Source organism: Petaurus breviceps, unplaced genomic scaffold (assembly GCF_028583685.1).
Source record: "Petaurus breviceps papuanus isolate PSGF00001 unplaced genomic scaffold, PetGlider_PUasm1.0 226, whole genome shotgun sequence".
Classification (NCBI taxonomy): Eukaryota; Metazoa; Chordata; class Mammalia; order Diprotodontia; family Petauridae; genus Petaurus; species Petaurus breviceps.
The window spans coordinates 1,777,513-1,802,462 of record NW_027185890.1 but is presented as its reverse complement, the minus strand read 5'-3'; the positions used below and the strand labels follow the sequence as shown (position 1 = coordinate 1,802,462).

Below are 24,950 nucleotides of genomic sequence, written 5' to 3'. Positions count from 1 at the left end.
CCTATTTAGTGTGTATTTCATTCCCTCCCCGAGCCAAATTCAATGAGAATAAGGTTTACCCATTCCCTTTTGCCTTCCTATTCTTCCCCTCCATTGTAGCTATTTTCCCTTGCCTCTTCTATATGAGATAGTTTACCCCATTTTGTCTCTCCTCATCTCCTCTCATTATATTTCTTTCTCACCTCTTTATTTCACCTTTTAAGTATCATCCCTTCCTATTAAATTGGTCCTGTGCCCTCTATCTATGTATACCTGTAAACATATATACACACATTCACATATGTATTCACATGCCCATATACCCTCTGATATATATATATATATATATTCCCTTCAACTATTTTCATACTGAGAAAAGTTTCATAAATTACAATTATTGTTTTTCCATGTAGGAATGTTAATAGTTCAACTTTGATAAGTTCCTTATGATTTCTTTTCCCTGTTTACCTTCTCATGCTTCTCTTGCTTCTTGTATCTGAATGTCAAATTTTCTATTCAACTCAGGTTTTTTCAGCAAGAATGCTTGAAAGTCCTTTATTCCACTGAATGACCATATTTTCCCCTGAAACATGATAGTTTTGCTGGGTAGGTTATTCTTGGTTTTAATCCCTGCTCCTTTGCCCTCAGAATATCATATTCCAAGCCTTTTGATCCCTCAGTGTAGAAGCTGCCAGATCCTGACTTATCCTGGTTGTGTTTCCACAATATTCAAATTGTTTCTTCCTGGCTGCTTGTAATATTCTCTCCTTGATCTGTGAATTTTGGAACCTGGCTATAATATTCCTAGGAGTTTTCTTTTTGGGATCTTTTTCAGGAGGTGATCAGTGGATTCTTTCAACCTCTATTTTGCCCTCTGGAACTAAAACATCAGGGCAGTTTTCTTTCAGAACTTCCTGGAGGATGATTTCTAGGTTCTTACTTTGGTCATGGCTTTCAGGCAGTGGAAGTGGTGAGAGCCGGAGCGAAGTGGAGGTCCTGTTTGTACTCCTCCATCTTGACTCCGCCCCCAAAAGGACACATTTATTAAGCACCTACTATATATCATACACTGTGTTAAGTACTTTGCAAATATTATCTTATTTGATTCTTATAACAACCCTGGGAGGTAGGAACAATTAAGTGACTTGTCCAGGGTCACAAAGCTAATCAATGTCTGAAGCTGGATATGAATTCAGGTCTTCCTGACCATTGGCTTAGCATTCTATTCACTGTACCATCTAGACAGAAGATAGACCTGCAAGCTGGTCAGCTTTACTAGAATATGTATGTATATACGTGTGTGTGTGTGTGTGTGTGTGTGTGTGTAAAAGAATAAAGTATAAGAAGACTGAAAATGTAAGAAGGGACCAGGTTATAAAAAACTTTAATGCCAAACAAAGAAGTTTAAATTTTATCTTGAGGTAATAGGAAGCCACTGGAATTCAAGGGGCTCAAGGGAAGGGTTTGAGTGACATGGTCAGACCTACTTTAGAAAAATCACCTTGGCATCCTGGTGGAGAATAGATTGAAGTGGGCAGAGACTTGAGGCAGGGAGATCATTGCAGTACTCCAGGTGTGAGCTGATTAGCCCTATACCAGAATGGTGGCTATCTGTGTGGAAATAAGGGGACATATAGGAAAAATATTGTGAAGGCAGAACCAACAAGATAACATCATATTAGGTATGTCTGATGAGTTCAAATGAGGAATTGAAAATGACAGAGTAATTACACATTACTTCCCCTTCACAGGTAAACTGGCCTCTTTGCTGTTCTGTTTATTAACATTTCCTTCCATCTCCTACATTCATTCCTTTACACAGATCGTGTATAAAAAAGAAGCCTAACTTGTATCTAGGAAGGAGAAGAATTAACAGGTAGTCAAGGGAGGGAAGGATCACTCCTTTTGAAAGCACACTCAGTTCAGCCTTAGCAACCCATCAGTCATCAGCCTTTCTGGCTTCCAACCAGAAGTCACTACCACAGAACCAGCCCCTCAGTCATCTGGGGCAAGAAGTAACTCACCAGGCTTCCATGTATTGGATTGGAATGAGGAAGATATTATCTGCACATGTTCTACATAACCCACCAAGAAAGGAATATCCAACATACATAAGGGCCTTCACTGACCAGTGCTTCCATTAGTAAGAATGAAGCAAAATGGAAAGGTGTTGGCTAGTTCCATTCATTCAACCAATTCTTATATATCCTGGACTAACCCACATTGCTCCATTTGGTTAATGATTAAAACATTATTTATGAGATTTTTTTCTTCATTTATTCACTCTTTTATTGTTTACCTAAAATTACCTATTGTTTACCTAGAATTATTTACATTCAGTATTATAAACATCTCCATTTCAGTTCTATTCCATTTATTCCTTTCCATCATATTTCCAAATTGTAACATGAAAGAATAGTAGTTTTCTAATCTGATTCATTCTTCAATTCTTAACATTTAATTTTTATGTTATTTTTATTTGGTGAGATTTTTTTTCTTTCTTCCCTACTAGATAATTTTATCCTTTGTTAAGTTTTCCATGATGTGTCCTTCATTTGACGTTTTCACAAATTCACAACTCTAGCAAAGAAAAACATGAAGTTTATTGTCTAAATTTTACAGGTAAAGAAATAAAGGCACAGAATGACCAAGTGACTTACCTAAGCTTTCTAAAAAAGGTTATCTGTCGACTCCTGGATCCCTTTTCCCATTCCAGTTCTGTACTGATAAAAAAAAATATCATTAATCTTCCTCACTTTCATTTGTTAATAATCAAAACCAGATATTAAAATTAGTGTTAGTTACATTTGGAAATGGTGATTTTCTCACAGAAAGTATTTCCAGGCAGAGCTCAAAAATGAAAATATAGTTATAATGATACACTGTAGAGACAGAGTTATATTACTAAAAACCAGAGTGGGAAAAACCTAGACCTTAAAATTATGTGTCAGCATTATTAAGCATGGTAATTGGACTCAGAAAAGTTAGGTAAAAATAAGTGCATTTTGCCACTCTTGTCTTCCAGGAAGAGAGAAAATTATAACTTTTTTCCATTGGAAATATGTTGTATGAGGAATAATGTACACTCCATGATTATTTGTGCACTTGAGAAAGCTACAGAATGCTAACAGTAATAATAATTGCCAATATTCTGATAGCACATTTTGCAAAGTACTTACACATACGCTCATTCAAATTTGGTGCAGTCTTTATCACCTCATAGCTGGACTAATGCAAATAGGCTCCTGTTGGTCTCCCTACCTCAGGTGAACTCCCACTCCAGTCCATCTACCACTCAGTTATCAAAATGATCCTAAAGCATAAGTCTGATCATGTCAGTCTCTGTCTGTCACTCTGTATGTGTCTCTCTCTGTCTCTCTCGCTTACACACAGACACAGACACAAACCCATTCAATAAACTCCCGTGTCTTCTCATTACTTCCAGATATAAAATCCTCTCATTTTTAAAGCCCTTCATATCCTGGCTCCTTCCTCCCCCTCTAAGTTTCCACCTTCTTCCCCTACACATATCCTACTATCCCACTGGCCTCTTTGCCATTCCTCGAACAAAACCCTCCATCTCCAGACTCTGGGCATTTTTTCTGGCTGTCTCTATACCTGGTATCTTCTCTCTCCTCACCTTTCCTTCCTGCCTTCTCTGACTTCCTTAAGTCTCAAGTCAAATCCCATCTTTTCCAATAACCTTTTCCTGATCCTTTTAATACTACTGCTTTCCTTCTGTGATTATCTCCAGCTTATCCTGTGTGTATCTTTCCTGACCAGAGTTGTTTGCATGTTGTATCGCCCTCCCCATTAGACTGTGAGCCCTGAGACCAGTGACTCTATTTGCCTTCCTTTGTGTCTTCAGTCTTAACATGGGGCCTGGCAGTACGTGCTAACTAAAGATGTGTTCATTTGACTTTATCTTTATATAGATACCTTGAGAGGTAGTTGCTAAGAACCTTCAGACCTTTTGAAATAAATCATACACTTAAATAGAAGAATATAGTGAATTACATTGGAGTGTCATGGAAAAATAGGGCAGTGAGGTGGTGCTATAGACAGAGTGGCCGGCCTGGAGTTAGGAAGACTCATCTTCCTGTGCTCAGATCTGGCCTCTGACACTTTACCCCCAGGGAAATTCACTTAGCTGTCTTTGCCTCAGTTTTCTCATCTGTAAAATGAACTATAAATGGAAAACCACTCCATTATTTTTGCCAAGAAAATTCCAAATTGGGTCATGAAGAGTCAGAGAGGACTGAATAACAATAAATCATTGAAAATGCATCAGATTTGAAGTCCCAGGCCGTGGGTTTGTATCCTTATTCTGACACTGTATGATTTGGGGCTTTCCTTTATGGACCTCTGTCTTATCCTCTGTAAGATAAAGGGAATGGATTAAATGAATTCTAAAGCTCTTTCCAGCTTTGTGACCTGTAAAATACAAGGAAAAAAAATTAAATCTGAGTCCTGAATCTCACAAATTTCTGAGTCTGAATTTTACAAAATGTAGTTGTCATACCTTGTGGAGATTCCTGTCTTCAGAATGGGGAACAGGCAGACATTGGGCATATTTTAAGTGTTTACTTTGTGCCAAGCACTGTGCTTTGTGCTGGGGATATGAAGACAAGAAAAAAGAAAGACAGTCCCTGCCCTCGAGGGGCTTACATTTGAATGTGATAAGATAACATATAAAAAAAGGGGTTAAAAGGAGGTTGGTGTGAATGGGAAGAAAAGGTACTTGGGCAGGGGCATGGAAGCACAGAGTCAGCACACCCACACCATGAGAAGACAGTCCCCAAAATGAAGGCTCCTGACCTCACCACTGTGAGAAGGGGGCTAGTATGGTGGGGGGAACAAAAAGTTAATTCTAAATATGCTTCATTCTCTTAGATATAGTGAGGGTCATCTCATGGTACATATTCAATGATGCTCTGAGCATATGTGCTCAGGGACACCTACAAACAAGTCCTGGTAGTCTATTTTTTTCCCATGGGAAAGAGGGCCGTGCCAAAGGTGACTGACAACCAAACCAGGCAGAGTTGCTCATTTAACAGACTTTAAAAAAAATCTTTATTTGGAAATCTCTTTTTTTTTTGCTTTTTGGAGGGCACTTGGGGTTAAGTGACTTGCCCAAGGTCACATGGCTAGTAAGTGTTAAGTGTCTGAGGTCAGATTTGAACTCAGGTCCTCCTGACTTCAGGGTTGGTGCTCTATTGACTGTGCCACCTAGCGCCCCCCCCCCCATGGAAATCTTCATATTAGTACAGAGAAATTCAATTTTAGAAACACTAAATATCAGTGACTAGGTGGCACAGTGGACCTGGAGTCAGGAAGACCAAAGTTCAAATCAGGCCTTAAATACTTGGACCTTGGACAAGTCACTCAACCTCAGTTTCCTCAACTTTGAAGTAGGAATAATAATAGCACCTCCCTCCCAGAGTTATTTTGAAAATCAAATGAGTTAATATTTCTAGAGCATTTAGCCCAGTGCTTGGCACAGAGTAGATATTTGACACAAGTTTATTTTTTCCCTTCCTTTTAAAAACAAGAGACTTGGAAATTATTTACATTCAGAAACACAGATTTCAGAATTTCTATGGAATTGGCAACTTTCATATATTGCCATTTCTTTTTTTTTTTCTTTTTGGAGAAGCAATTGGGGTTAAGTGACTTGCCCAAGGTTACATGGCTAATAAGTCATATATTGCCATTTCAGTAGTGACTTTGGTCCATCAATTTACTGAAAATGTCATTATCTCTAAATAAGAATTTAGTACTAATTTTTTAAGACTACTATGGTGCCATCATATTTGGGAAGACCATTTTTCCAGCTTTTACTCTAATTGAATGCATCTCTTCACTTTTTCTTTTCTTTTTCACTCTTCTCTTTTTTTAAAAATTCAAATCCAACAGCTGAAAGATTACTTGTAATATGTTTCCTTGAGATTTTTCTGAATATTTGATAATGGTCTCAGCTAACAACAACAACAATTACAATGATAGCTAACATTTATATAGCACTTTAAGGTTTGCAAAGGACATTACATATATCTCCTTCAGTTCTCAGAACATCCTTAGAAAGACTGTTATTATTCTCATCCTACAGATGAGGAAATTGACTCACAGAGAATAAGTGATTTGCCCACATTGATAATAAGTGTCTGAGCCAGGATTCAAATTCAGATCTTTCTGATTCCAAATCCACCCCTTTGTCACTGGGCCCCCTAGTTGCCATCTATATTCTTCCAACTAAAAATTGAACAAAGAGGAGAAAAAAAAATTTTAAGTGCGTCTTTCTATGTCTCAACTTGCTACTCATGCTTTGACTGTGCCATCTATAAATACCTCAGTCAGTAAGATTTAAAAGGAGAGGACAAAACCTCTGCATTCCTTCCTCCTCCATGCTTCCTCCTTCCTTCTTTTTTTTTCCTTTTCTCTCTGTCTCTGTCTTTCTCTGTCTCTCTATTTCTCTCTTTCTCTGTCTGTCTCTCTCTCTCTGTTTCTGTCTCTCTCTTCCTTTTTGGAAGTGTGGTCTGAGAGTCTTCTCTTTCTTCCTTCAACATTCAGTGAGGGGAGAGAAGAGATTTCTCTTTTTCCTCTCTCCCCAGAAATAATTATGAAGTCTATATCAATATGGAAGTGAGAACATGTGTTTGGCTAGGTGATCCTGAGGCAATATCTCGAGTCTCTGGCTGACTCTTATTCTTTGTGTTTCTTTCCCTGAGAAAGGTCACTAAACATTGATCCTGAGAAGGTCTTTAAACAGCAATCCTGAGACATGGGCATTTCCAGCCTTGGTTACTTCCTGTGTCTGAGAAGTCATGAGTCATCGAATTGGGTGCTGGTTGCCTGACCGGAGGTGTTCCTATAATTACACCCTTTTGTAGATGATAGCTGCTACTCAGATGATGAGTCTTACATGCCTAGGGGGCCAAAAATCTGAACTTTTGGTTGCTGCTCAGGGAGAGCAAACTGAGAGATAAGTGAAATCTATCAGCAATCCCACAAATCTCCAAGGTGTCTTAACTATCTCCTGGGGAAAAAAGATTAGAGGTAATGGGTTATAGTTTACGTTTTATGCCTGAGTTAATGCATGCTTATGAGTCTTTTGTGTTTTAAGCATTTCTTTTTGGTGGAGGGAAGAAACAATTGATACCTAAGATTTGATATTTTGTGTAGTGAGTACCTTCCAATAAGGGACCTTGTTAATCACTTCTGTGGAAGATCCTACATAAAATTCATAACTAAGCTTTAATAAGAGATAGTCTCTGAAACTTTGAGGGGGAAGTATAATAAGCCAGGAAGTATAAGAAAATATTAGTTTCTTATCTTTTGAGGCAAAATCCTACAGAGTTTAGAGTTGGGACACCTTATGGGAAGGGATAACCCCAATGGGCCTTAGGTAACATAAAAGTAGAAAAATATAGTTGTTCTAGGTGAATAATGTGGTATCTATTTAATAACTATATAACTAATAAAAGGGATTATTTAAATTTCCTTTCTAGTTGGGTCAAGGAACCAAATGAAATACTCTTCTGAACCAGCAAATTTCTGATCTATTAAGACCTTAGATTCTTCTTTTCTCCCTTTTTTTTTAAACAATTAACATAATTATCATAAACACATAGAAAATTCAATATATAGTGAACAAACAAGAGGATGGGATATAAGGCTGAACTTCTCTTACGTATGGTTTTTATTTTTTCAAGGTATAAATTAAATTGAATAAGGGAGTAAATATATAATCTTATTTGTTTGTGTACCAGAAGACACTGGATATTTAATCCATTGCTCTCAACTTCCTTCAAAGGAATGATGTTGCTCAAGATATTTCAATCCCCCAAAAAAATGCAAGAGAAAGAGCTATTGACTTACTTATGAATAGCAAGACTCTTAAGCTTTTAAGCCAAATCAAATGCTCTCAAGCATAAAAATTTTGTTGTCTTTAAGGAAACCTGAAACTCAAAAGACATGACTGCTGTAAAAAAAAAAAAGTCGCTTTTCCAAATGTAAGAAGCACTGGGTGTCCCAGGGCTTCTCATCTTGGAAGTTCTTGGAAGGAATGTATGTTTTAGATGCAGTGTCTAAAGTGAAAGATTGGGAAACTGATAGAGTCTTTAATTTGTCATGTCATCTTCCATGAAAGCATTGAAGATTGTACCAGTCAGTAAATGAGCACTTTATTATGCATCAATTAAATACAAAACACTGTGCTAAATGCTCCAGATTTAAAGAAAGGTGAAAGACAGCCCCTGCTGTCAAGGAGCTCACAGCCCAAAGGAGAAGATCAGATGCAGAAAACTGAAGAAAAAAGCTATGTGGAGGATAAATTAGAAACAATCAACAGAGGGAAGGTACTAGAATTAAGTGGAATCAGAAAAGGCTTCCAATGGAAACTTGGCTTTTAGTTGGGACTTAGAAGCTGGTAAAGTCAAGAAAATCAGGGAGAAGAGATAAAGAGGGAAAGCATTTCAAGCATGGGGAGAAAGCAATGAAAATGTCCAGAGTTCAAAGATAGAGTGTCTTATTGGAGACAAAGCAAGGAAAACAGTATTACTATATTTCAGGGTATTTAAAGAGGAGTAAGATATATAAGAAGGGGAAGCTAGATGGCTCAGTGAATAAAACGTGGTCAGAAAGAACTGAGTTCAAATCTAGCCTCAGACACTTACTAGATGTGTGACTGTGAGCAAGTCACTTAACCTCTGTTTGCCTTAATCCATCAGAAAAAGAAATAGCAAATCACTCTAGGAATTTTGCCAAGAAAACCCAATGATAGTATTATCCACAGGGTCCCAAAGAGTCAGACAGGACTAACCAACAACAAAGCTATAAGATGACTGGAAAGGGATGTGTGTGTGTGTGTGTGTGTGTGTGTGTATCTGTGTTCTGGAGATAGAACTGGTTATAAGGGCTCTGAATGCCAAACAGAGGGTTTTATATTTGACCTTAGAGGTAATAGGGAGCCCCTGGAGTTTATGGGATAGAGGGGTGACACGGTCACCTGTCCTTTAGGAAGATCACTTTGGCAGTTAGAATACAATAGTCTAGGTATGAGGTGATGAAGACCTGAAGTAGAGTGGTAGCATGGTCAGAGGAGAGAAGGGAGCATATGTGAGGACATGAACAAGCAATTTTCAAGGAAAGAATCCATATCCTTATTTCTCTTTCTCTGCCAAAACAGAATAGCTAATGTTTTGGCAGAGAAAGAGAGCCCCAGGAGATATCTAGATGTCTGAAGGTGTTCCACCCCCTACCCCCCATCACTACTCATGCCTCTGAGCCTGGCTTGGAATTTGCTTCCCAAACTCCTCTTGGTCCATTTCTGTGCAGTTGTTCTGTATTATGCTTCCATGATACAATCTCATTTCCCTCCAATGACCTTCAGTCTAATGCTCTCCACCATGTTCTCTAGTTTCTGGATTTGCTCACACAAATACACCTTGTTAATATACAATAGTACACATTCTTTCACAAACCCAATTCTCCTTTTACTTGTCCTGTACTTTTCACCCTATTCTCACCTGTGGCTCCAAGAAGCTATAGCATGCACAGTAGCCACACCCTGGTAAACCTGCTTCCCAGATGGGCTAAAACAGGCTGAGGGTAACCAAAGGGCGTCATATCCTCAGTGAGTTAAGGGGATATCTACCCCAAGAAGTGAAGACTTTCCCCAGTGGAATGGGTAGATAAGAATAATTTGTTCCAAAGACCATAAATGTAGCTGAAGCAGACACTATCAAGTGCCTAGAGCTTGGTAAGGCATTAAAGATGCCAAGGTTATCCACTGCATCCCAGGCGATCATCAGTTGTTTTGACTTTTGTCCCTGGACTTCAATGACTCAGGAAGAGAGAGTAAGGCTGATGACTTTGTGCAACCCTGCCTCACTTAAATCTTTTTTTTTTGCTTTTTGGAGGGCAGTTAGGGTTAAGTGACTTGCCCAAGGTCACATGGCTAGTTTTTGTGTTAAGTGTCTGAGGTGAGATTTGAACTCAGGTCCTCCTGACTCCAGGGCCAGTGCTCTACTCACTGCACCATCTAGCCTCCCCTGACCTCACTTAAAATCTAATTCACACAGAAGTCATCACCTGTAAAGCCAATGGTCTTTTTGAAAGATGAAGGACAAAATGATAACAACAACAAACTTTTTATAAGTTATACCCATCAAGAGCTATAATCCAATAGTGTGTTTCATTCAGGATGCTGATAAATGTTTAACAACCAGCTTTCCAGGAAAAAAAAAGTATACACAACACACTTTTAGATTTAATGTGTATTAGACATTTTCATCATTTTCTTAAATCTAGACCATAACTTTCTTAAACTTTTTCCACTTGTGACCCCTTCAGTGCTTCTTAAACTATGGGTCATGATCCTATATGGGATCAGTTTAAGAACTAGCCCAGTGGTGTCTAACTCATATCCAAAGGGAGTCACTCAACAGAACATCCCTGCAGAATACATATTGACTTAGAAAACCACATATTAACATTATTTATACTCTAATTGTATTTTTATTTATTTTGTTAAATATTTCCCAATTTCATTTTAATCAACTTGAATAAATCAAGCCGTGATTTATAGAGTTTGCCAGTTTCTGAGATGTAAATGTTCACACGGAAAATTGAGAGCCAGGAAAAGTTAGCTCCAGTATTCCCCTGGACTTAGATCCCACCAAGTTTTGGTGATGCCTATGAATTCAAATTTGACTCCTTGTGTTAAAACCTCTACTTCCACTTGTAGACTTCATTCCTCATATGATAAATGCATGTGTTGCAGATGAATAATTTTCCCTCTTACTGGAAGGAGTGAATGGAAAAGTACATTCATTCTTAACAAAGTTTGCCATGGCCTGAGAAGTAACCTCCTGGTATCTACTTCTGCTTACTGAATGAAGATACTATCTTTTCTTTCTGTTTTAAGCTGGCTTGGATTCTCCTATCCTAGGGCAGTGGTTTCATATTGCTTTTTGTTCCCCTGGTATCCACACCCACTCAAGCATATATATGATTTAATCTACATTTATGGTGAGTTAGGATTGAAGGCATTCTAGACTGTTTTGTCATAGATTCATTAGGCAACACTGGAATAATCATTTGGTTATTGGGTTTAAAATTTTCCAAGATTTGTGAAGGACAAAATATTCATTACTCTTTTGTTAGTTGGGGGGAGTTTTTCTCCCCTAACATCATAATGAAAAGACATTGAACTTCCTCTCACCTCAACTTCTCTCTCTCTCTCCCAGTAATACTTTTTCTGCCTGGCAACTATTAACAAATAACAATATTATATAGATATTAAATTATAAAAATAAAAAATGTCTTTTTGAAAGATATCCCATTAATGTTGCTTATAATATTGTTTCCATTTCCATTCAAAGATTGACCAAGGGATCCTAACCTCTAGTCTCATACAGGGACATAGCTATAAAGATGAATATCATCCTTGCTTCCCACATTTATACTTTCCTGGGCAGTTGTGACTTCTATTTACATAACTTGGTGCTCTGCTCTCTTTAATGGTTTCCTTAAGTCTCAAAAAAAAGGTTCATCTCTTTCAGAAAGTTTTGTTTTGTTATTCCAGATAATGAGACACTTCAATTCTTGATTTGTCTCCACCTTAACTTTAACTCACTTGTGTACATTTGTGTGTATGGAGAATGTTTTTACCCCCTTCCAATCTCCTTTATCGTTTATTTCATATATCCTTTATTTAACTGTAAATGATAGGGTGCCAGTAAGCCCATGGCTTCTCCCACCCATACTGGCTTTATGACTTTTGGGCAATTCATTTTCTTTCCAGGGACTCGGTTTTATTATCTGCAGAATGAGGGGACTGCACAAAATGATTGATAAGGTTACTTCCAGCTCTATATCTTCCATGATCCCATAGAACCATATAACTTCAAGGATCTGTAGAGGTGAAATAAAACTACAATGGATGCTATTCAAAAAAGGATTGACAGTACAAAGTAAAACGTCCAAATGCATGACTCATTGTGGATATGGTTATTATATTATCTAGGATTTATAATCCCTAAATTGATCTTTGTCCTAATAATAACCCTGTTATTAATTTTATAATTCTCTCATTCTACAATAAAAAGTCTTATCTAAACTATTGCCTCCACCTCCAAATTGGATTCTCAGCTTCCAGAGCCTATCATCTACAATTCATCCTGGACTGAGAGGTCAAAATAATCACCCTAAGTGGCCTATCACTCAAAAAATACTTCCTAAAAAGCTGAAGGTCCTGTAGGAACTAAAAGACAGAGATATTAAGATGTAAAATGGAAATTTTAAAAATACAGAATAGACACTGCTCAATCTAGAGAGGGTGGGAGGCTTAATATTTCATTTACACAAGAAGAGTTGCAGCAGTACTGTGAATCCGTCTCCAACACATAGATTTCATGAATGACTTTTTCTGGAGTCAATCATTTACATAAGATTACCAAGGAGTATTCGAGATGAAATTGACTAAATTGAAACTAATCACAATAAAGTAATTCCAAATGGCTTACTGAATGAGAAAGCTTTTTGAATCATGGAGAATTTGTATAATACAGGAGGCAAGTCACCTCCCTTTTCTTCTAGGTGCTGACAAACAGATATTCTCAGAGAGTTAAAGAGAAAAAGAATCTGCTGTCATTGTCCTGACTGGTTGTTAAGGACAAATCACAACAATGGGGGTTACTGGGTTAGTGGTTAGGAGGATACCGGTAGCCATCTGTAGGACTATCCCCTTAAAAGCAGCTACTCCTCCATGAACCCAACCTGTCAGGGGCAATGTGAGTCCAGCACATGAGCCCAGAGTGGTATACTACACAACCACCAAGTGCTTGGAATATAAGACAAAAAACAAAGATAATCCCTGCTTTTCAAATTATTTCTCAAGAGCCTTCATCGGTTCTCTGCTGTCACAAGGATAATATACAAATCAATCAGTTTGACATGTTTAAAGCCCTATTCAATTTCCCTCTAGCTTATCTCTTTGGGTTTATTACACTTTCTTATTATATAATGTTATATATATGTATATATATATATATGTTATAACCAAATTATTGTACTTGCTGTTCCCTAAACTCAACAATCCTCCCATCTCCATGCTTTTAGACATGCTTGGAAGACATTCCCTTCTTGCCTCTACTTTTTATAATCTCTGGATTCATGCAAATCTTAGCTCAGGCATCACTTCCTATAGAAAGTCTTCCCTGATTCTCTTAGACATTAGTGTTCTCTCCCTTAAACTATCTTGTATATCATTTATCTGTTATATGGTGAATGACTTCAACTGAATTTAGATCTCTGAGGACAGGGAATGGTTTTTGTTGTTTGTTTTGCCTTTGTTGCCTGTTCTTAAAGAGATATTGTCTGTGAGGAGATAGAGAGGTAGGCTCAGGATCAGGAAATCCTAAATGGGTTCAAACTGTACCTCTAACACATACTGACTTTAGGACTCTGAGGACATCACTTCTCTGTATTCTAGGAAACTCTCTAAGACTACAAACTGCAGAGAAGGTGCTAACCTTTTTGGACAGAAAATGTTTCCTCATAACAACGAAATCATGGCTAGTCCCTATTCCTGACCCTAGCACCTAGTACAGTGTCTTATACAACATCCCTTTTTCTTTCTTATATGGCATGTCCCAAACAGTCCTTCAGAAGAAAACAAAACATTTCAAATTCCCCAAACATCTGCCAAAACAAAGCAATTACCAAAACAAACACTGATCTTCACCATCAACAAATACAGAGAAAGAGGGCAGAGATTGTAAAACCATACCACTGTATTGTTAAAGTATTTTTTGGGCTAATATATGCAGAAATTGGGCTTCATCTCTTTTTCTCTTAAAATTTTTCATCCTTGAAAATTACTTTCTACTATAGTTCTATCATAACCTAACAACTTGGAAGTCCAAGGAATCGAACTGTTCAGAGGGAGTTTAGTTCAAGTAGAAAGTTTAATCCAGGGGTGGGGAACCTGCACCCTCAAGGTCATATGTGGCCCCCTAGGTCCTCAAGTGTGGTCCTTTGACAGAATCCAAACTTCAATGAACAAATCCCCTTAATAAAAGGATTTGTTATGTAAAACTTAGACTCAGTCAAAAGGTTACATCAAGGACCTAGAAGGTCACATGTGACCTTGAGGCCTCAGGTTCACCACCCCTGGTATTAATCCATGGGTCCTTTCTTTTCAGGATTCCAGTGACCTGCAGTGTGACACAATGGAAAGTATTACTGACTTGGAGCCATGAAACTTGATTTTGAAACTGGGCTTTGAAAACCAGCCATGTGACCATGGGCAACCCAGTCAATTTCTTCACATCATCTTCTATAATGGAGGGAGATTGAACTAATTGATCTCTAAATGCCATGCCATGCTGATGTGTTTCATTCAGATGACATAAGCCAAGATAGAAAAACATTTCTCTCTGTAACACAAGACAAAATAAATAATAGTTGATATTTGTATTCTCCTTTAAAGTTTAAAAATCACATTACGGATACTATCTCAAATAATCCTCACAAAACTCCTGTGCTTTGAGTATTATATTTCATAGCATCACAGATTGAGAGCTGGAAGGGACCTTATGAGCTACCTAGGCCAACCTCCTCATTTTATAGATGAAGAAACTGAGGCTGATGGGGAAAAGGTAACATGGCCAAGGCCACAGAGGCAGTAATTAGCAAATGTTCATGACATGGAAGGAGAAACTGTGGCTGAAGATAGTTTAGTGGTTGTTCAAGGCAGCAAGTGTCTGAGATGGGAGAGGTCTTTCTGACACTTAAGTCCAGTGTTCTAATATAATTCTTCCATACACAGAGGAAACTGTTCCTTTTCCTAGAGCAGGGATTTGTTCCAGATGGAACTGAATGAATGAGTCAAAAGGAAAACAATGATATTCAGTGTTCTGAAGTCTGACACCACAAGGTGTGTCAAGCCTTTATCAGAAGACCAGGATGTGTGTCAGTATTAGTGACCCACTATCTAAGGGTTGTGAGGCAATATATAGGAAGTATTAGTAAGGGAGTGAGTATTCTAAGAAAGTCATAAGAAAGCACCATAAGGTCAGTGTGTGTATGTGTCAGAGTTAGTAAGCAAATACTTAAACTAAACAAAGGCAAAGAGGAAACTTATTGGTTATATTTGTTTTATCTCTAGTAATAGCTGGCAGCACTTATAAGTAAAACCGTTCCATCAAATATTTTAAATTCAAGAAACTTTTTAAAGTATCTAGTACTTATTAGTTAATTATACCAATAGGTTTAAAAAAAAAAAAAAGAAACACCAGTCCCTGCCCTCAAGGAGTTTACATCCTTCTGGAGCAGAGGTTTCTAATTTTTTTTTTTTACTATACAGTACCCTAAGACCAAAAGAAATTCAACAGTTACATTAAGTAGTTAGGTATACATAATTTTAAAAAAGATTTTATGCCCTAACAACACAGTAGTTGCTTTAAAAAATACACATAATTGAGAGAAAAAATAATATTTTTATGCCATTTATAAATTTCCACATTTACTTACTAATGGGAAATATGGGTATTGGTAGGACATTGCACAGCTTTGCAAATATTGCAATCAGATCGGGCACTAACAACCTCATTTCCTGTTCTCCATTGATTTTTGAGCCCTACTTGCTGAAAACTCAGTTTTGCAAAGATATGATTGCACAAAAAGAATTGGGATTCAGTAAGCACTGTGTTTCTCTTGAAAATTTAAAATACCTTCTAAGGACCCTGTGATTTCACTGCAACAACCCAGGGAGCATTGTTTGGGAACCCTTGCACTTGGGAAAACAATATGAACTCAGTTATGTAAATACTATTTGGTGTATATATATACACACATATAGAGGGAGAGAGACAGAGATTCATTAACAACTAAGGTAGGAGTGGGGAATCTACAGCCTTGAGGCCACGTGTCCTTCTAGGTCCTCAAATGTGGCTTTTTGACTGAGTCCAAGTTTTACAGAACAAATTGTTTTATTAAGGGGATTTGTTCGAAGTTTGGATTCAGTCAAAGGGCCACACTTGAAAACCTAGAGGGTCACATGTGATGAGGCCAAAGGTTACCCATTCTTGAATTAGGGGAATCAAGTTTTGCAACATTTTGTCTACATTTTTCCATTTATCCTTCACAATAATCCCAAGGTAAAAACAAAACAAAATTTGATTTCACAAATTCTGCCAAATAAGAGATTTGAACTAATTTTGACATCTGAGAACCCCTTACCCCCTTGAGCATTTTATGATTCTGTGATTCCAGATTAACAATACTATAAACCCTATCCATAACCTAGTGCTTTATAACCATTGCTTTGTGTTGGTTATATGTTTGCTGAATTGAATCCTGTTTCCAGTGTTTAGTGTAAGAAGAAAGCAGCATGTATTTATTGTTGTCAGAGATGATAATAATGACTTTCTAACTATATTTCTTTAAAGATTTGATTATCTCATTAGAACCATTGCTACTTGTTAGCAAATCACAATTTATAATATACTGTGAACTTGGAAGAATGATAATTGTTTTAACACAAATGAATTAATGAAAAAGTACTTATTAATTACTCACTATGTGCAAATTGGAAGCCAACACATAAAGGATGTTTCAGCTGCCAGTCATGGTCCTTAGGATTTGGTTTAACAGTATCTCCTCTTACTGATGAACTAGTACACATTTCTGATACTGAACCACTTAACAGTGCCAAGGACTTTGGGCAGGTCATTTAACCCCAATCGTCCTCCAAAAAAAAAAAAGAGTGCCAAGGACTTTGGTGGGAAGAATATGCTTTTCCTAAAGATGGGGAAGCTGCAGCACCTTCAAAAGCAGTTGCCAAATCATATCTCCATAAATGTTGTGACCCTGGATGATGGCTACATGGACTTTAGGCAGGTAGTCTGAGGGGTGCTGCTATTCCTGAGGCTTCTGGGCCTGTTTATCTGTCAGCAGCAGTTGGTCAACAGTTGGTATTGGTGGTATGAAGGTGGTGGTCACCTTGAATTGGAAGCAGGCCCCATTTTGTGAGGAGTGGTGCTATTTCAGGGTCCTAGAATGTCTCCCCTGGGGTATGAGAGAAGGAGGTGGTGGTAGTTTGATTCTCCTGGCACATACATAATGCTTCCCCCCCCCCCACTCTCCCACACTGCTTTAACAAAAGAAAGTAGAATAACATGTGAAGTATTACATTTCTTTTTTTTTTTGCAGGGCAATTGGGGTTAAGTGACTTGCCCAAGGTCACACAGCTAGTTTTTGTCTTAAGTGTCTGAGGCCAGATTTGAACTCAAGTCCTCCTGACTCCTGGGCCGGAGCTCTATTCGGGGTGCCACCTAGCCACCCCACGGTGTTACATTTCTTAAGACAGAAATCAAAAACTTTTATACAATTCAAAGTGTGGAATTTTATACAATACAAAATGTGGAATTGCATTAATTGAGAGCCAGTGATACAAGCAGGATTTAATGGAAAGAACTTTGTCTCTGGGGTCAGCCTCAAGAGTATTGCTCTCTTGATGTGTTTAAAGGGAGGGGATTGCACTGAAAGGACTCAGATGAAGAAATGGAGACCCAGAGAGTTTAAGCACTTGGACAGTGTCACAAAACTGGTGAGCATCAGAAGCTGAATTCATGACAAGTGGGATTTGAACCCAGGTTCTCTGAACCTAGAGGCAGGGATATCTCTCCATTATACTTCCAGATTTCTTAAAGAACAGATCAATCTAAATAAAATGCAGCACGAAATGTCTATCATGACTGGTGCTTTGTAAAACTCAATTACTATGCCCTAGCCTAAAGGGCACCTATATTTCTTTTCCAGCTGCTCTAAGGCTGTCGTATTTGGTTTCCTAACCTGGTCATTGTATGTTTATTTCGGTCCTCTTCTCCACCCACTTCCCTGAAAGAGAGCGACAAGGATAGCCTCCTCCCAGACTCTCCTAAGGAAGAATTTGAAACCAGGTGAAAGAAAAATTGTTTCTTCCCTCCCCTCCCCCCCTCACTTTGATGTAGCAAGGTTAAGGGGCAAAACTTTTCTCCTAAAAACTCAAGGCCCAAGTTGGTAGAAGGAGTCTGGGGTCTGAGAGAAAAGAGAATTAACAGTTAATTACTTCTTGTTTTTCCCGACCAGTTTTTTCTTTGCACACAAGGTTGTCCAGAAAACTGTCTCTGTCCTCAAGAGCAAAAAAGGCACTGACCTAGCAGCCCATGAAGGAGTGCGGAAGAGTTCGAAATTCAGCTCCCCACTTCAGACACTAGGTCAGGGTTTGTGGGGTGGGGAAGGAGGAGGGTGTGTGTGAGTGATTGTTGGGAGGGGCCCCGGGTAGATCTAGCGCTGAGGGCGGGCCGGGCCGGGCCGGGGCGGGGCCGGCTGATTGCTTTCTTGGCTGGTGTCCCGACCGACACCCCCTCCTGGGCTGCTGCAATGCAAATGTCCAGCCTGGTCCCAGGCAACTTTTCCCTCTTTCTCGAGTCAACTTCTAGCCCACTGCTAGGAGAGAGAGAGTTGAAAGGGGCTACTTCGGGACTTTCTTCCCTTTCTTTTAGTCCTCTGCCAGGGCATTTTTGTGTACACCTACGTGCTGCTTTCGCCCCAGATACCAGGTTGGAAGGATGGGAGAAGTCAGAAACTGGGGCGCGCTGATGCTTCTCAGTCAAGGTAAGCAAAAGTCTTGATGTCTGCAGGTTTTGTTTTTGTTTTTTTTATAAAGCGAGAGATACTTTTTGCCAGCTCGGGAAAGAGGGAGCTGGGGTACAAACGTGATCTTGGGGAAAAGAGTTCCTGAGGGGACCAGGATATCCCTTCTCGGACCGGGACTGGAATAGGGGATGAAAAGACAGATAATCCGAAAGTTTCAGCGGAATTTTCTTGAGAACTGCTGCAACCGATTGTTTCCCCAGGGTTCTGGGCATGCAAGCGAAAGAGAGGCTTTGGAAAAGATTTAAAATCCTATTACCTGCCTACACCCAGCCCCCCCCCCCCCCCCCCAGCCTTCTGCCTGCAACACCTTTTGTGCTTATCAACTTTGCACTCCCCTTTCCACCTACTTTACCCATTCTCTCCCCACCACTTTCCTTTTTTCTTTTGACAAATGGGAAGCGGGTTGGTGGATGGGCTTCGAGGCTATCAGATACCTTTTGGTTAGACTTTTCTGCGATTACATGCGTTGTTTTTAAAGGAAACTTTCCAGGCTAAGACTGACAGGTGCTGCGGTCACTTACAGACCCGGCCCGCCGCCTGTTCTCCGCCTCAGCAGTGGAGGTGCCAGAGTGCCGAGGGATGGAAGGAAGGAGCTGGCGGGCAGGCAGGAGCTGGCTCCTTAGTCGCAGACTGCCCCCCCACCCCCACCCGAGCCAGTCCTTCCTCGCCCAGCCGTCTCCCCGACAGAGGCTGCTTGTTGCTTTGCAAACCAACCGGTGACCCATTGCCCTCTACGTCCGGGCCTCCCAAGGAGAGAAGTCGCCTTTACTCTTTCCTTATCTCCCAGACGCTTTGTAGGTGTTTCCTCCCTGGCGTGACTTTGGAAAACAGACGGCTTCTTAATCAGTGTATGGCAAAAGGAAGTTGTTCCTTCCCCTCTGCTTTCTCCCTATTGTTGACCATATTCGGCTTCTGTAAACTCCAGGAGGGAAGAATCGTTCCCACGTTTCTGTGATAACGTAGACGGAGCACAGATAGTGGCAACGTGCCTCCAACTGCAGTTTCTTGTTAACGACGACCCGGAACGGAAAGGCCTGCTTAGAATGTGTTGGCAATTAGCAGTGATGGAGATGTTAGGGAATGAACTTGATTGATGTTCATCTTTTCCGGAGTAGTGTTCAAGAAGAGTTTAAAAAATTTAGTGAGTGGTTAAGGTAGACGTCAAGGCGTTGAAGTCTCTCTCGGAAAATTGTCCTCTGATCTTGAATACCTGGCTAGTGACCTTTGGATTTTTTTAAAATTACCATCAAAAGTATCATGATGCAGTCTTGTATTTGTATTAGGAAAGATATGCAGTGGAAAAGGACTAAAGTCAAGTAAGAGGATTCGGGTTTGAGCCGTAACTCTGCTACTCATTACCCCTGTGATCTCATGAAAGTCTCTATGGTCCTCGGGTTCCTTAATTGTAAAATGATGGAGTTGGACCAAATGATCTCTAAAGTCACTTCTTGTTGTAAATCTGAGATCCTGTGACCTTCGGTAGTTTTACTTGCCTGTGCCTTCTGGCAAATTCCCTAGGACTTAACTTAAGAAGGATCCTTTGCCTCATTGCAAAGGGTTTTCAAATAAGCATCCTCAGTATACTTTTTAGATTAACAAATTTTACTGAAGAAAAAACAAACCAAGGAGTTTTAGCATTAGGCCTGGAGAGATATCAACCCTGCACTTGTAATTGACTAGAATAAAAATCCTGTGCTCTGATCCCTGCTAGACAAAGCCCTTTGGATAGAGTCCAATCCTCTCCTTCCCTGAAAACTGGAAAGGGTGGAGAATGCATGTCTTTTTGTGGTACCTGTCAGTCCTTTTTTAATGAGTAAAAAAAAAAAAATTATAATCTTAATTCCTTTATCATCTTCATGTTATTTATCAACACTGAAAATCAGCTAGAGGGTGTGAGCTGCAAATTTTCACTATTTTCACTTCTCCTAACTGCTTCCTCTGAGGAGAAACTGCGGAAATACAAGCTTATTTTCATGGGAGTGTCCAAACTTGTTCTTTCAGAAACCAAGACACACCTGAGTGGAATGTGTTGCTGCAGGGCCTCATCAGACACAAGGATTTTAACCTGTAGCTATTAAGACCTACTGAACACAAACATCTCTTAATTCTGAAAAGATAGAAATGATTTAAAATCACAAAGTGAAAAAGAAGTTTGCTTACTTCATTTTCTATCATTTTACTCTCTTTAACAAGAAGTTGCATGCCTCAGGAAGAGAGCTTTAGCTCAGGTCCTGATGACCATGATATGTAAAAACAAATTTATGGGTTAGGGATGTCTACAAAGCTTCTTAGTTAAACAGGAAAATTCCTTGGTGATCCACATTAAATGTGCAGTGGGAGACAACATGAGTCATTCATTGCCATCTAGATCTTATCTTCAACCAGGAAATCTTGGTCATTGCCTGAGTAAATACTAGACCCTTTGGGTAAGAGAATCCTGTGCTTCCCAGAACGACGCTAACTGATGTTGTCAGAGCCAGGGTAGACAAAATTATGAAGTTGGGAAATTTTCCTGCCTAGTCCCTCAACTTTGCCCTTAGGCAGCTCTCTTCCCCCTTTCCTAGCATATGATCCTGAGGAAATCCCTTAACCTTAGTTTTCACAATTGTAAAATGGAGGCAATAGTAGCACCCACCTCCCAGGGTTGTGGTAAGAATCAAATGAGATATTTGAAAATACTTAGCACACTACCCTGGCACATAGTAGGCGATTAATAAATACTTGTTGGGTTTTTTTTTCTGTCATTCCTTCTTCCTTCCTTTTGCCTAACTTTCCTCCAAAACGGTGCTCTTCTGTTTCCTCTGGCATCACAGAGGCTGCTGTTTCCATGTCCTGCTCAGGACTGCCTTTTCTGGGAATGTTCCATGCTTCAAAAGTATTCCTTCCTTTTCCTCTTGTGACTCTGCCTATAAAAACTACTAGTTGCTGGTAGCATTTAATAGGGGGAGGGAAATTAGACCAGAGAGGTGATTACTGGGTTTCTTCACATTTGAAAATTCTGATTTGAGGAAAGCCTCTGATTAAAAGTAGGGGTATGTATGTGTCTGTCTGTCCATCTGTGTCTGTGTGTGTTTATGTTTGCCATCCTGCTGGGATGATACATGTTGATACAAAGGGAGGCATCTGGGTGACACTTCAGTGAGCAGTACAAAGTGAAATAAAGAATTTCATTCACTGTGGGGGAGATACTTTTGGTCTGGAGGCCCTTCCATGACTCCGACCACAAAGACTGTTTACTCTGCCTACTTACAAGCCTCGAGCAGGATGTTCCTGAGATAGGAAAGAAAGGAAGAAAAGGAGGAAACTATATAGAGTTATCATAGAATATTTAAGGTTGTAGAGACCATAGGAAAAATAATAGCAAACATTTATATAGCCCTTTGAAAGACAGCAACATATAGTGTGGATGAAAGCCACTGGATTTAGAATCTAATAGACATGGGTTCAAGTCCTGTTTCTGACACTGTGGTATCTGGGCAAGTCACTTAAGTTCTCAGTGTCCCTGCAAATTCTCTAAAATAATTATTTGCAGAATAGTTTTGATCCACATTGGTAGAATGAGTTTCTTTGTTGGGAGTTCCATACACTAGAGATATGCAAACGTTTTGGTCTGATGACCCCTTTGCTTGCTTTCTTTCTTTTTTTTTTTTTTTTTGCTTTTTGGAAGGCAATTGGGGTTAAGTAACTTGCCTAAGGTTACAGAGCTAGTTTTTTTGTATGGGTGTTAAGTGTCTGAGGCGGGAACTGAACTCGGGTCCTCCTGACTCCAGGGCCAGAGCTTTACTCACTGCGCCACCCAGCCGCCCCTCCCCTTTGCTTTCTTAAAAATTTTTGAGACCCCCAAAGAACTTTTGTTTATATCCATCAGTCTATCTACTGCACCACCTAGCTACCTTCAATTTATACTAAAATATCTTAGTATTATTTTGAAAATAGTTTTGACCTTCAGGACCCCCTGAAAGCGTCTTAGGAATCCTTATGGGCCCCTAGACCACACTTTGAGAACTATACAAAATTTCCTATACAATGAAATCCTCCTCACCCCCAAAAAGGGTTGTGTGTTTTTATGTTTATGTATATGTATGTAGCTATTTAATGTTGGCAAAACTTATCTCATCAGATCCTCCCACAATCCTGAAGGTAAATATGAGAGAAATTATTGTCCCTATTTTATAGATGAAGATACTGAGGCTCAGATAGGTGATGGATTTACCCACAGTCACAGAGAGAGTATCAGAAGCAGTATTCTAATGCCCCTATTTACTTCAAGTCCAAAATTTGTTCTATTAACCATTGTTTAACCATTTTCTAAATAGGGAAACCGAGACCCAGATAGATGAAGGGAATTTGTTGAGGTCATGTGGCTTATTTCAAAGGTGGGATTCAAGCTCATCTCTCCTGGTACAGTTCTCTTTCCACAATATAATATGCCTTCTTGTCACTATGACCACAAAGACAAAAATGTGGAGGTCATTTTCCAACCCTTTCAGATGAGCAATTCTCTACAGCCATTAATAGAAGACCAGAATCTAAGAATGCTTCAAAACATCAAGCTGCATTAGCTGATGAAATGTGTGTGTGTGTGTGTGTACACACACACACATATATAATTTGTGCATATATGCATATATGTATATGTGTGTGTGTATTCCATAAGGCAAAGAAAATAGTAGGATGAAAAAAAATTCAAAGTGAAATTATAATATGTGGTTGTAATTATTTGTATTTAAAGTGCATTTGCACAAATAGGAGAGATGACCATAAATTATTTTTTTCAAATTTGTGTCATTTGATGGATCTTCTAGTATTAAGTTTCAGAGAAGGTGCTGACCTATATTGGTAGAGGAAGTTTTCCAATAAGAATTGAAGTCATAAGTCCCCCTCCCTTAAAGTGACCAAATGATTTGCCAGGGAGGATGGCTCCAGTCTCCAAACTGCATTGAAACTGTTCTCTGCAAGGTTATCAGTGCCCTCCCAATTGCCAAATCCTCATCCTTGTCCTTATTCTTAAACTTTCCATAGCCTTTGACACTTTTGCCCACAGTCTCCTTCCTGTTCTTCTACCTTCCTCATCACTTCTCCATCTCTTTCACCGGTTCCTTTTCCTCATCCTGTCCTCCCAAGTATGGGGCTTTTTCTCCATCTCTAATCTTTATCCTTTTCTCATTCTACATGATCACCTTTGTTGAGCTCATCCCCTACCATGACTTTATTCATGACCTCTCTAAAGATGACTCTCAAATTTGGATCACTGGGCCTTTTCTCCATCCTGATTGCCATTTTTTTTTTTCATTTTTAAATGGCTATTGGTCATTTCCACCTAGCTGTGTTCCATGCACCTCAAACTCAAGATACATAAACTAAACTGTCATCTTCTCCTGCAAGAAAAAAAAATGTTCCTTCTCACTTCCCTATGTATGCCATCTTCCCCAGTACTCAGCCTTGAAATCTTCAAGTTGTCTTGGATTCTTTCTTTTCCTTCTCTTGCTACCTTAATTTCCTTGATAAATTCCACTGATTCTATCCCAGTAACATCTTTTGCTTCTGTCTTCTTTCTGTTACTATTTGCAGTGGCGTACTTTATGCTTTCTTTGTTTTCCACATATATGGTTGTAGTAGCCTCCTAAGTGGTCATGCCTTCTCTAATTTCTCCTTTATCCAATCCATCCTTCACACCATGACCAAAATATTCACATGTTTAATCAGATCATTGTCATCTATTCTCAAAAAATCTTCCATAGAACCTCTTTCCCTTACTTCAAGGACCCATGATTTTGTCAAGGTGGATGCTCCATCCACTAATGCAGGTCACATAGTAGATGATTTTTAAGAGTTTACTGGAAAATAGGTCAAAAGATGAAAGGTACCTCATTTCATCCTAGACCCCCATTTTACAGATGACAAAACTGTTTTCCTAAGTGGTTAGGTGAATTGCCCAAAATCATACCCTTACTAAATTCTAGAGGAGGGATTTGAACCCAGGTCCTCTGATTCTGTAGCCAGTGTGTTTTCTACTATATCACCCTACCTCTAATGATGAATTTCTTGAGTTTTGCTAAGTTAGTTCTCACATAAGAGGTATGTAACATTTCATAATGATGTAGCAGCAAGCACCCCAAGCGCGTCCTCAGGGTTTGCTGCCCATACAGGTTCTTGGATCTGCTTTGTTAAAGGAAAGCAACTCAAAATGGGTTAACAAGCTTACTTTAATCAGTCAGACATATATCGTTTACCTTGTTCAGGAGAAAAGGTCAGCACCCTGAACC

General features: G+C 39.2%; 1 protein-coding gene across 1 annotated transcript in view; it reads left to right on the top strand.

The window, feature by feature from the left end:
- The first annotated feature begins 18,318 nt into the window (after positions 1 to 18,318).
- ITGA2 (integrin subunit alpha 2) overlaps positions 18,319 to 24,950 on the top strand; it is a 166,011-nt gene continuing 159,379 nt past the window's right edge. The window contains exon 1 of the mRNA XM_069095292.1: positions 18,319 to 18,642. Within this exon, the coding sequence (XP_068951393.1) occupies positions 18,597 to 18,642 (46 nt within the window). The 5' untranslated portion in view covers positions 18,319 to 18,596. The remainder of the gene's footprint in view (positions 18,643 to 24,950) is intronic.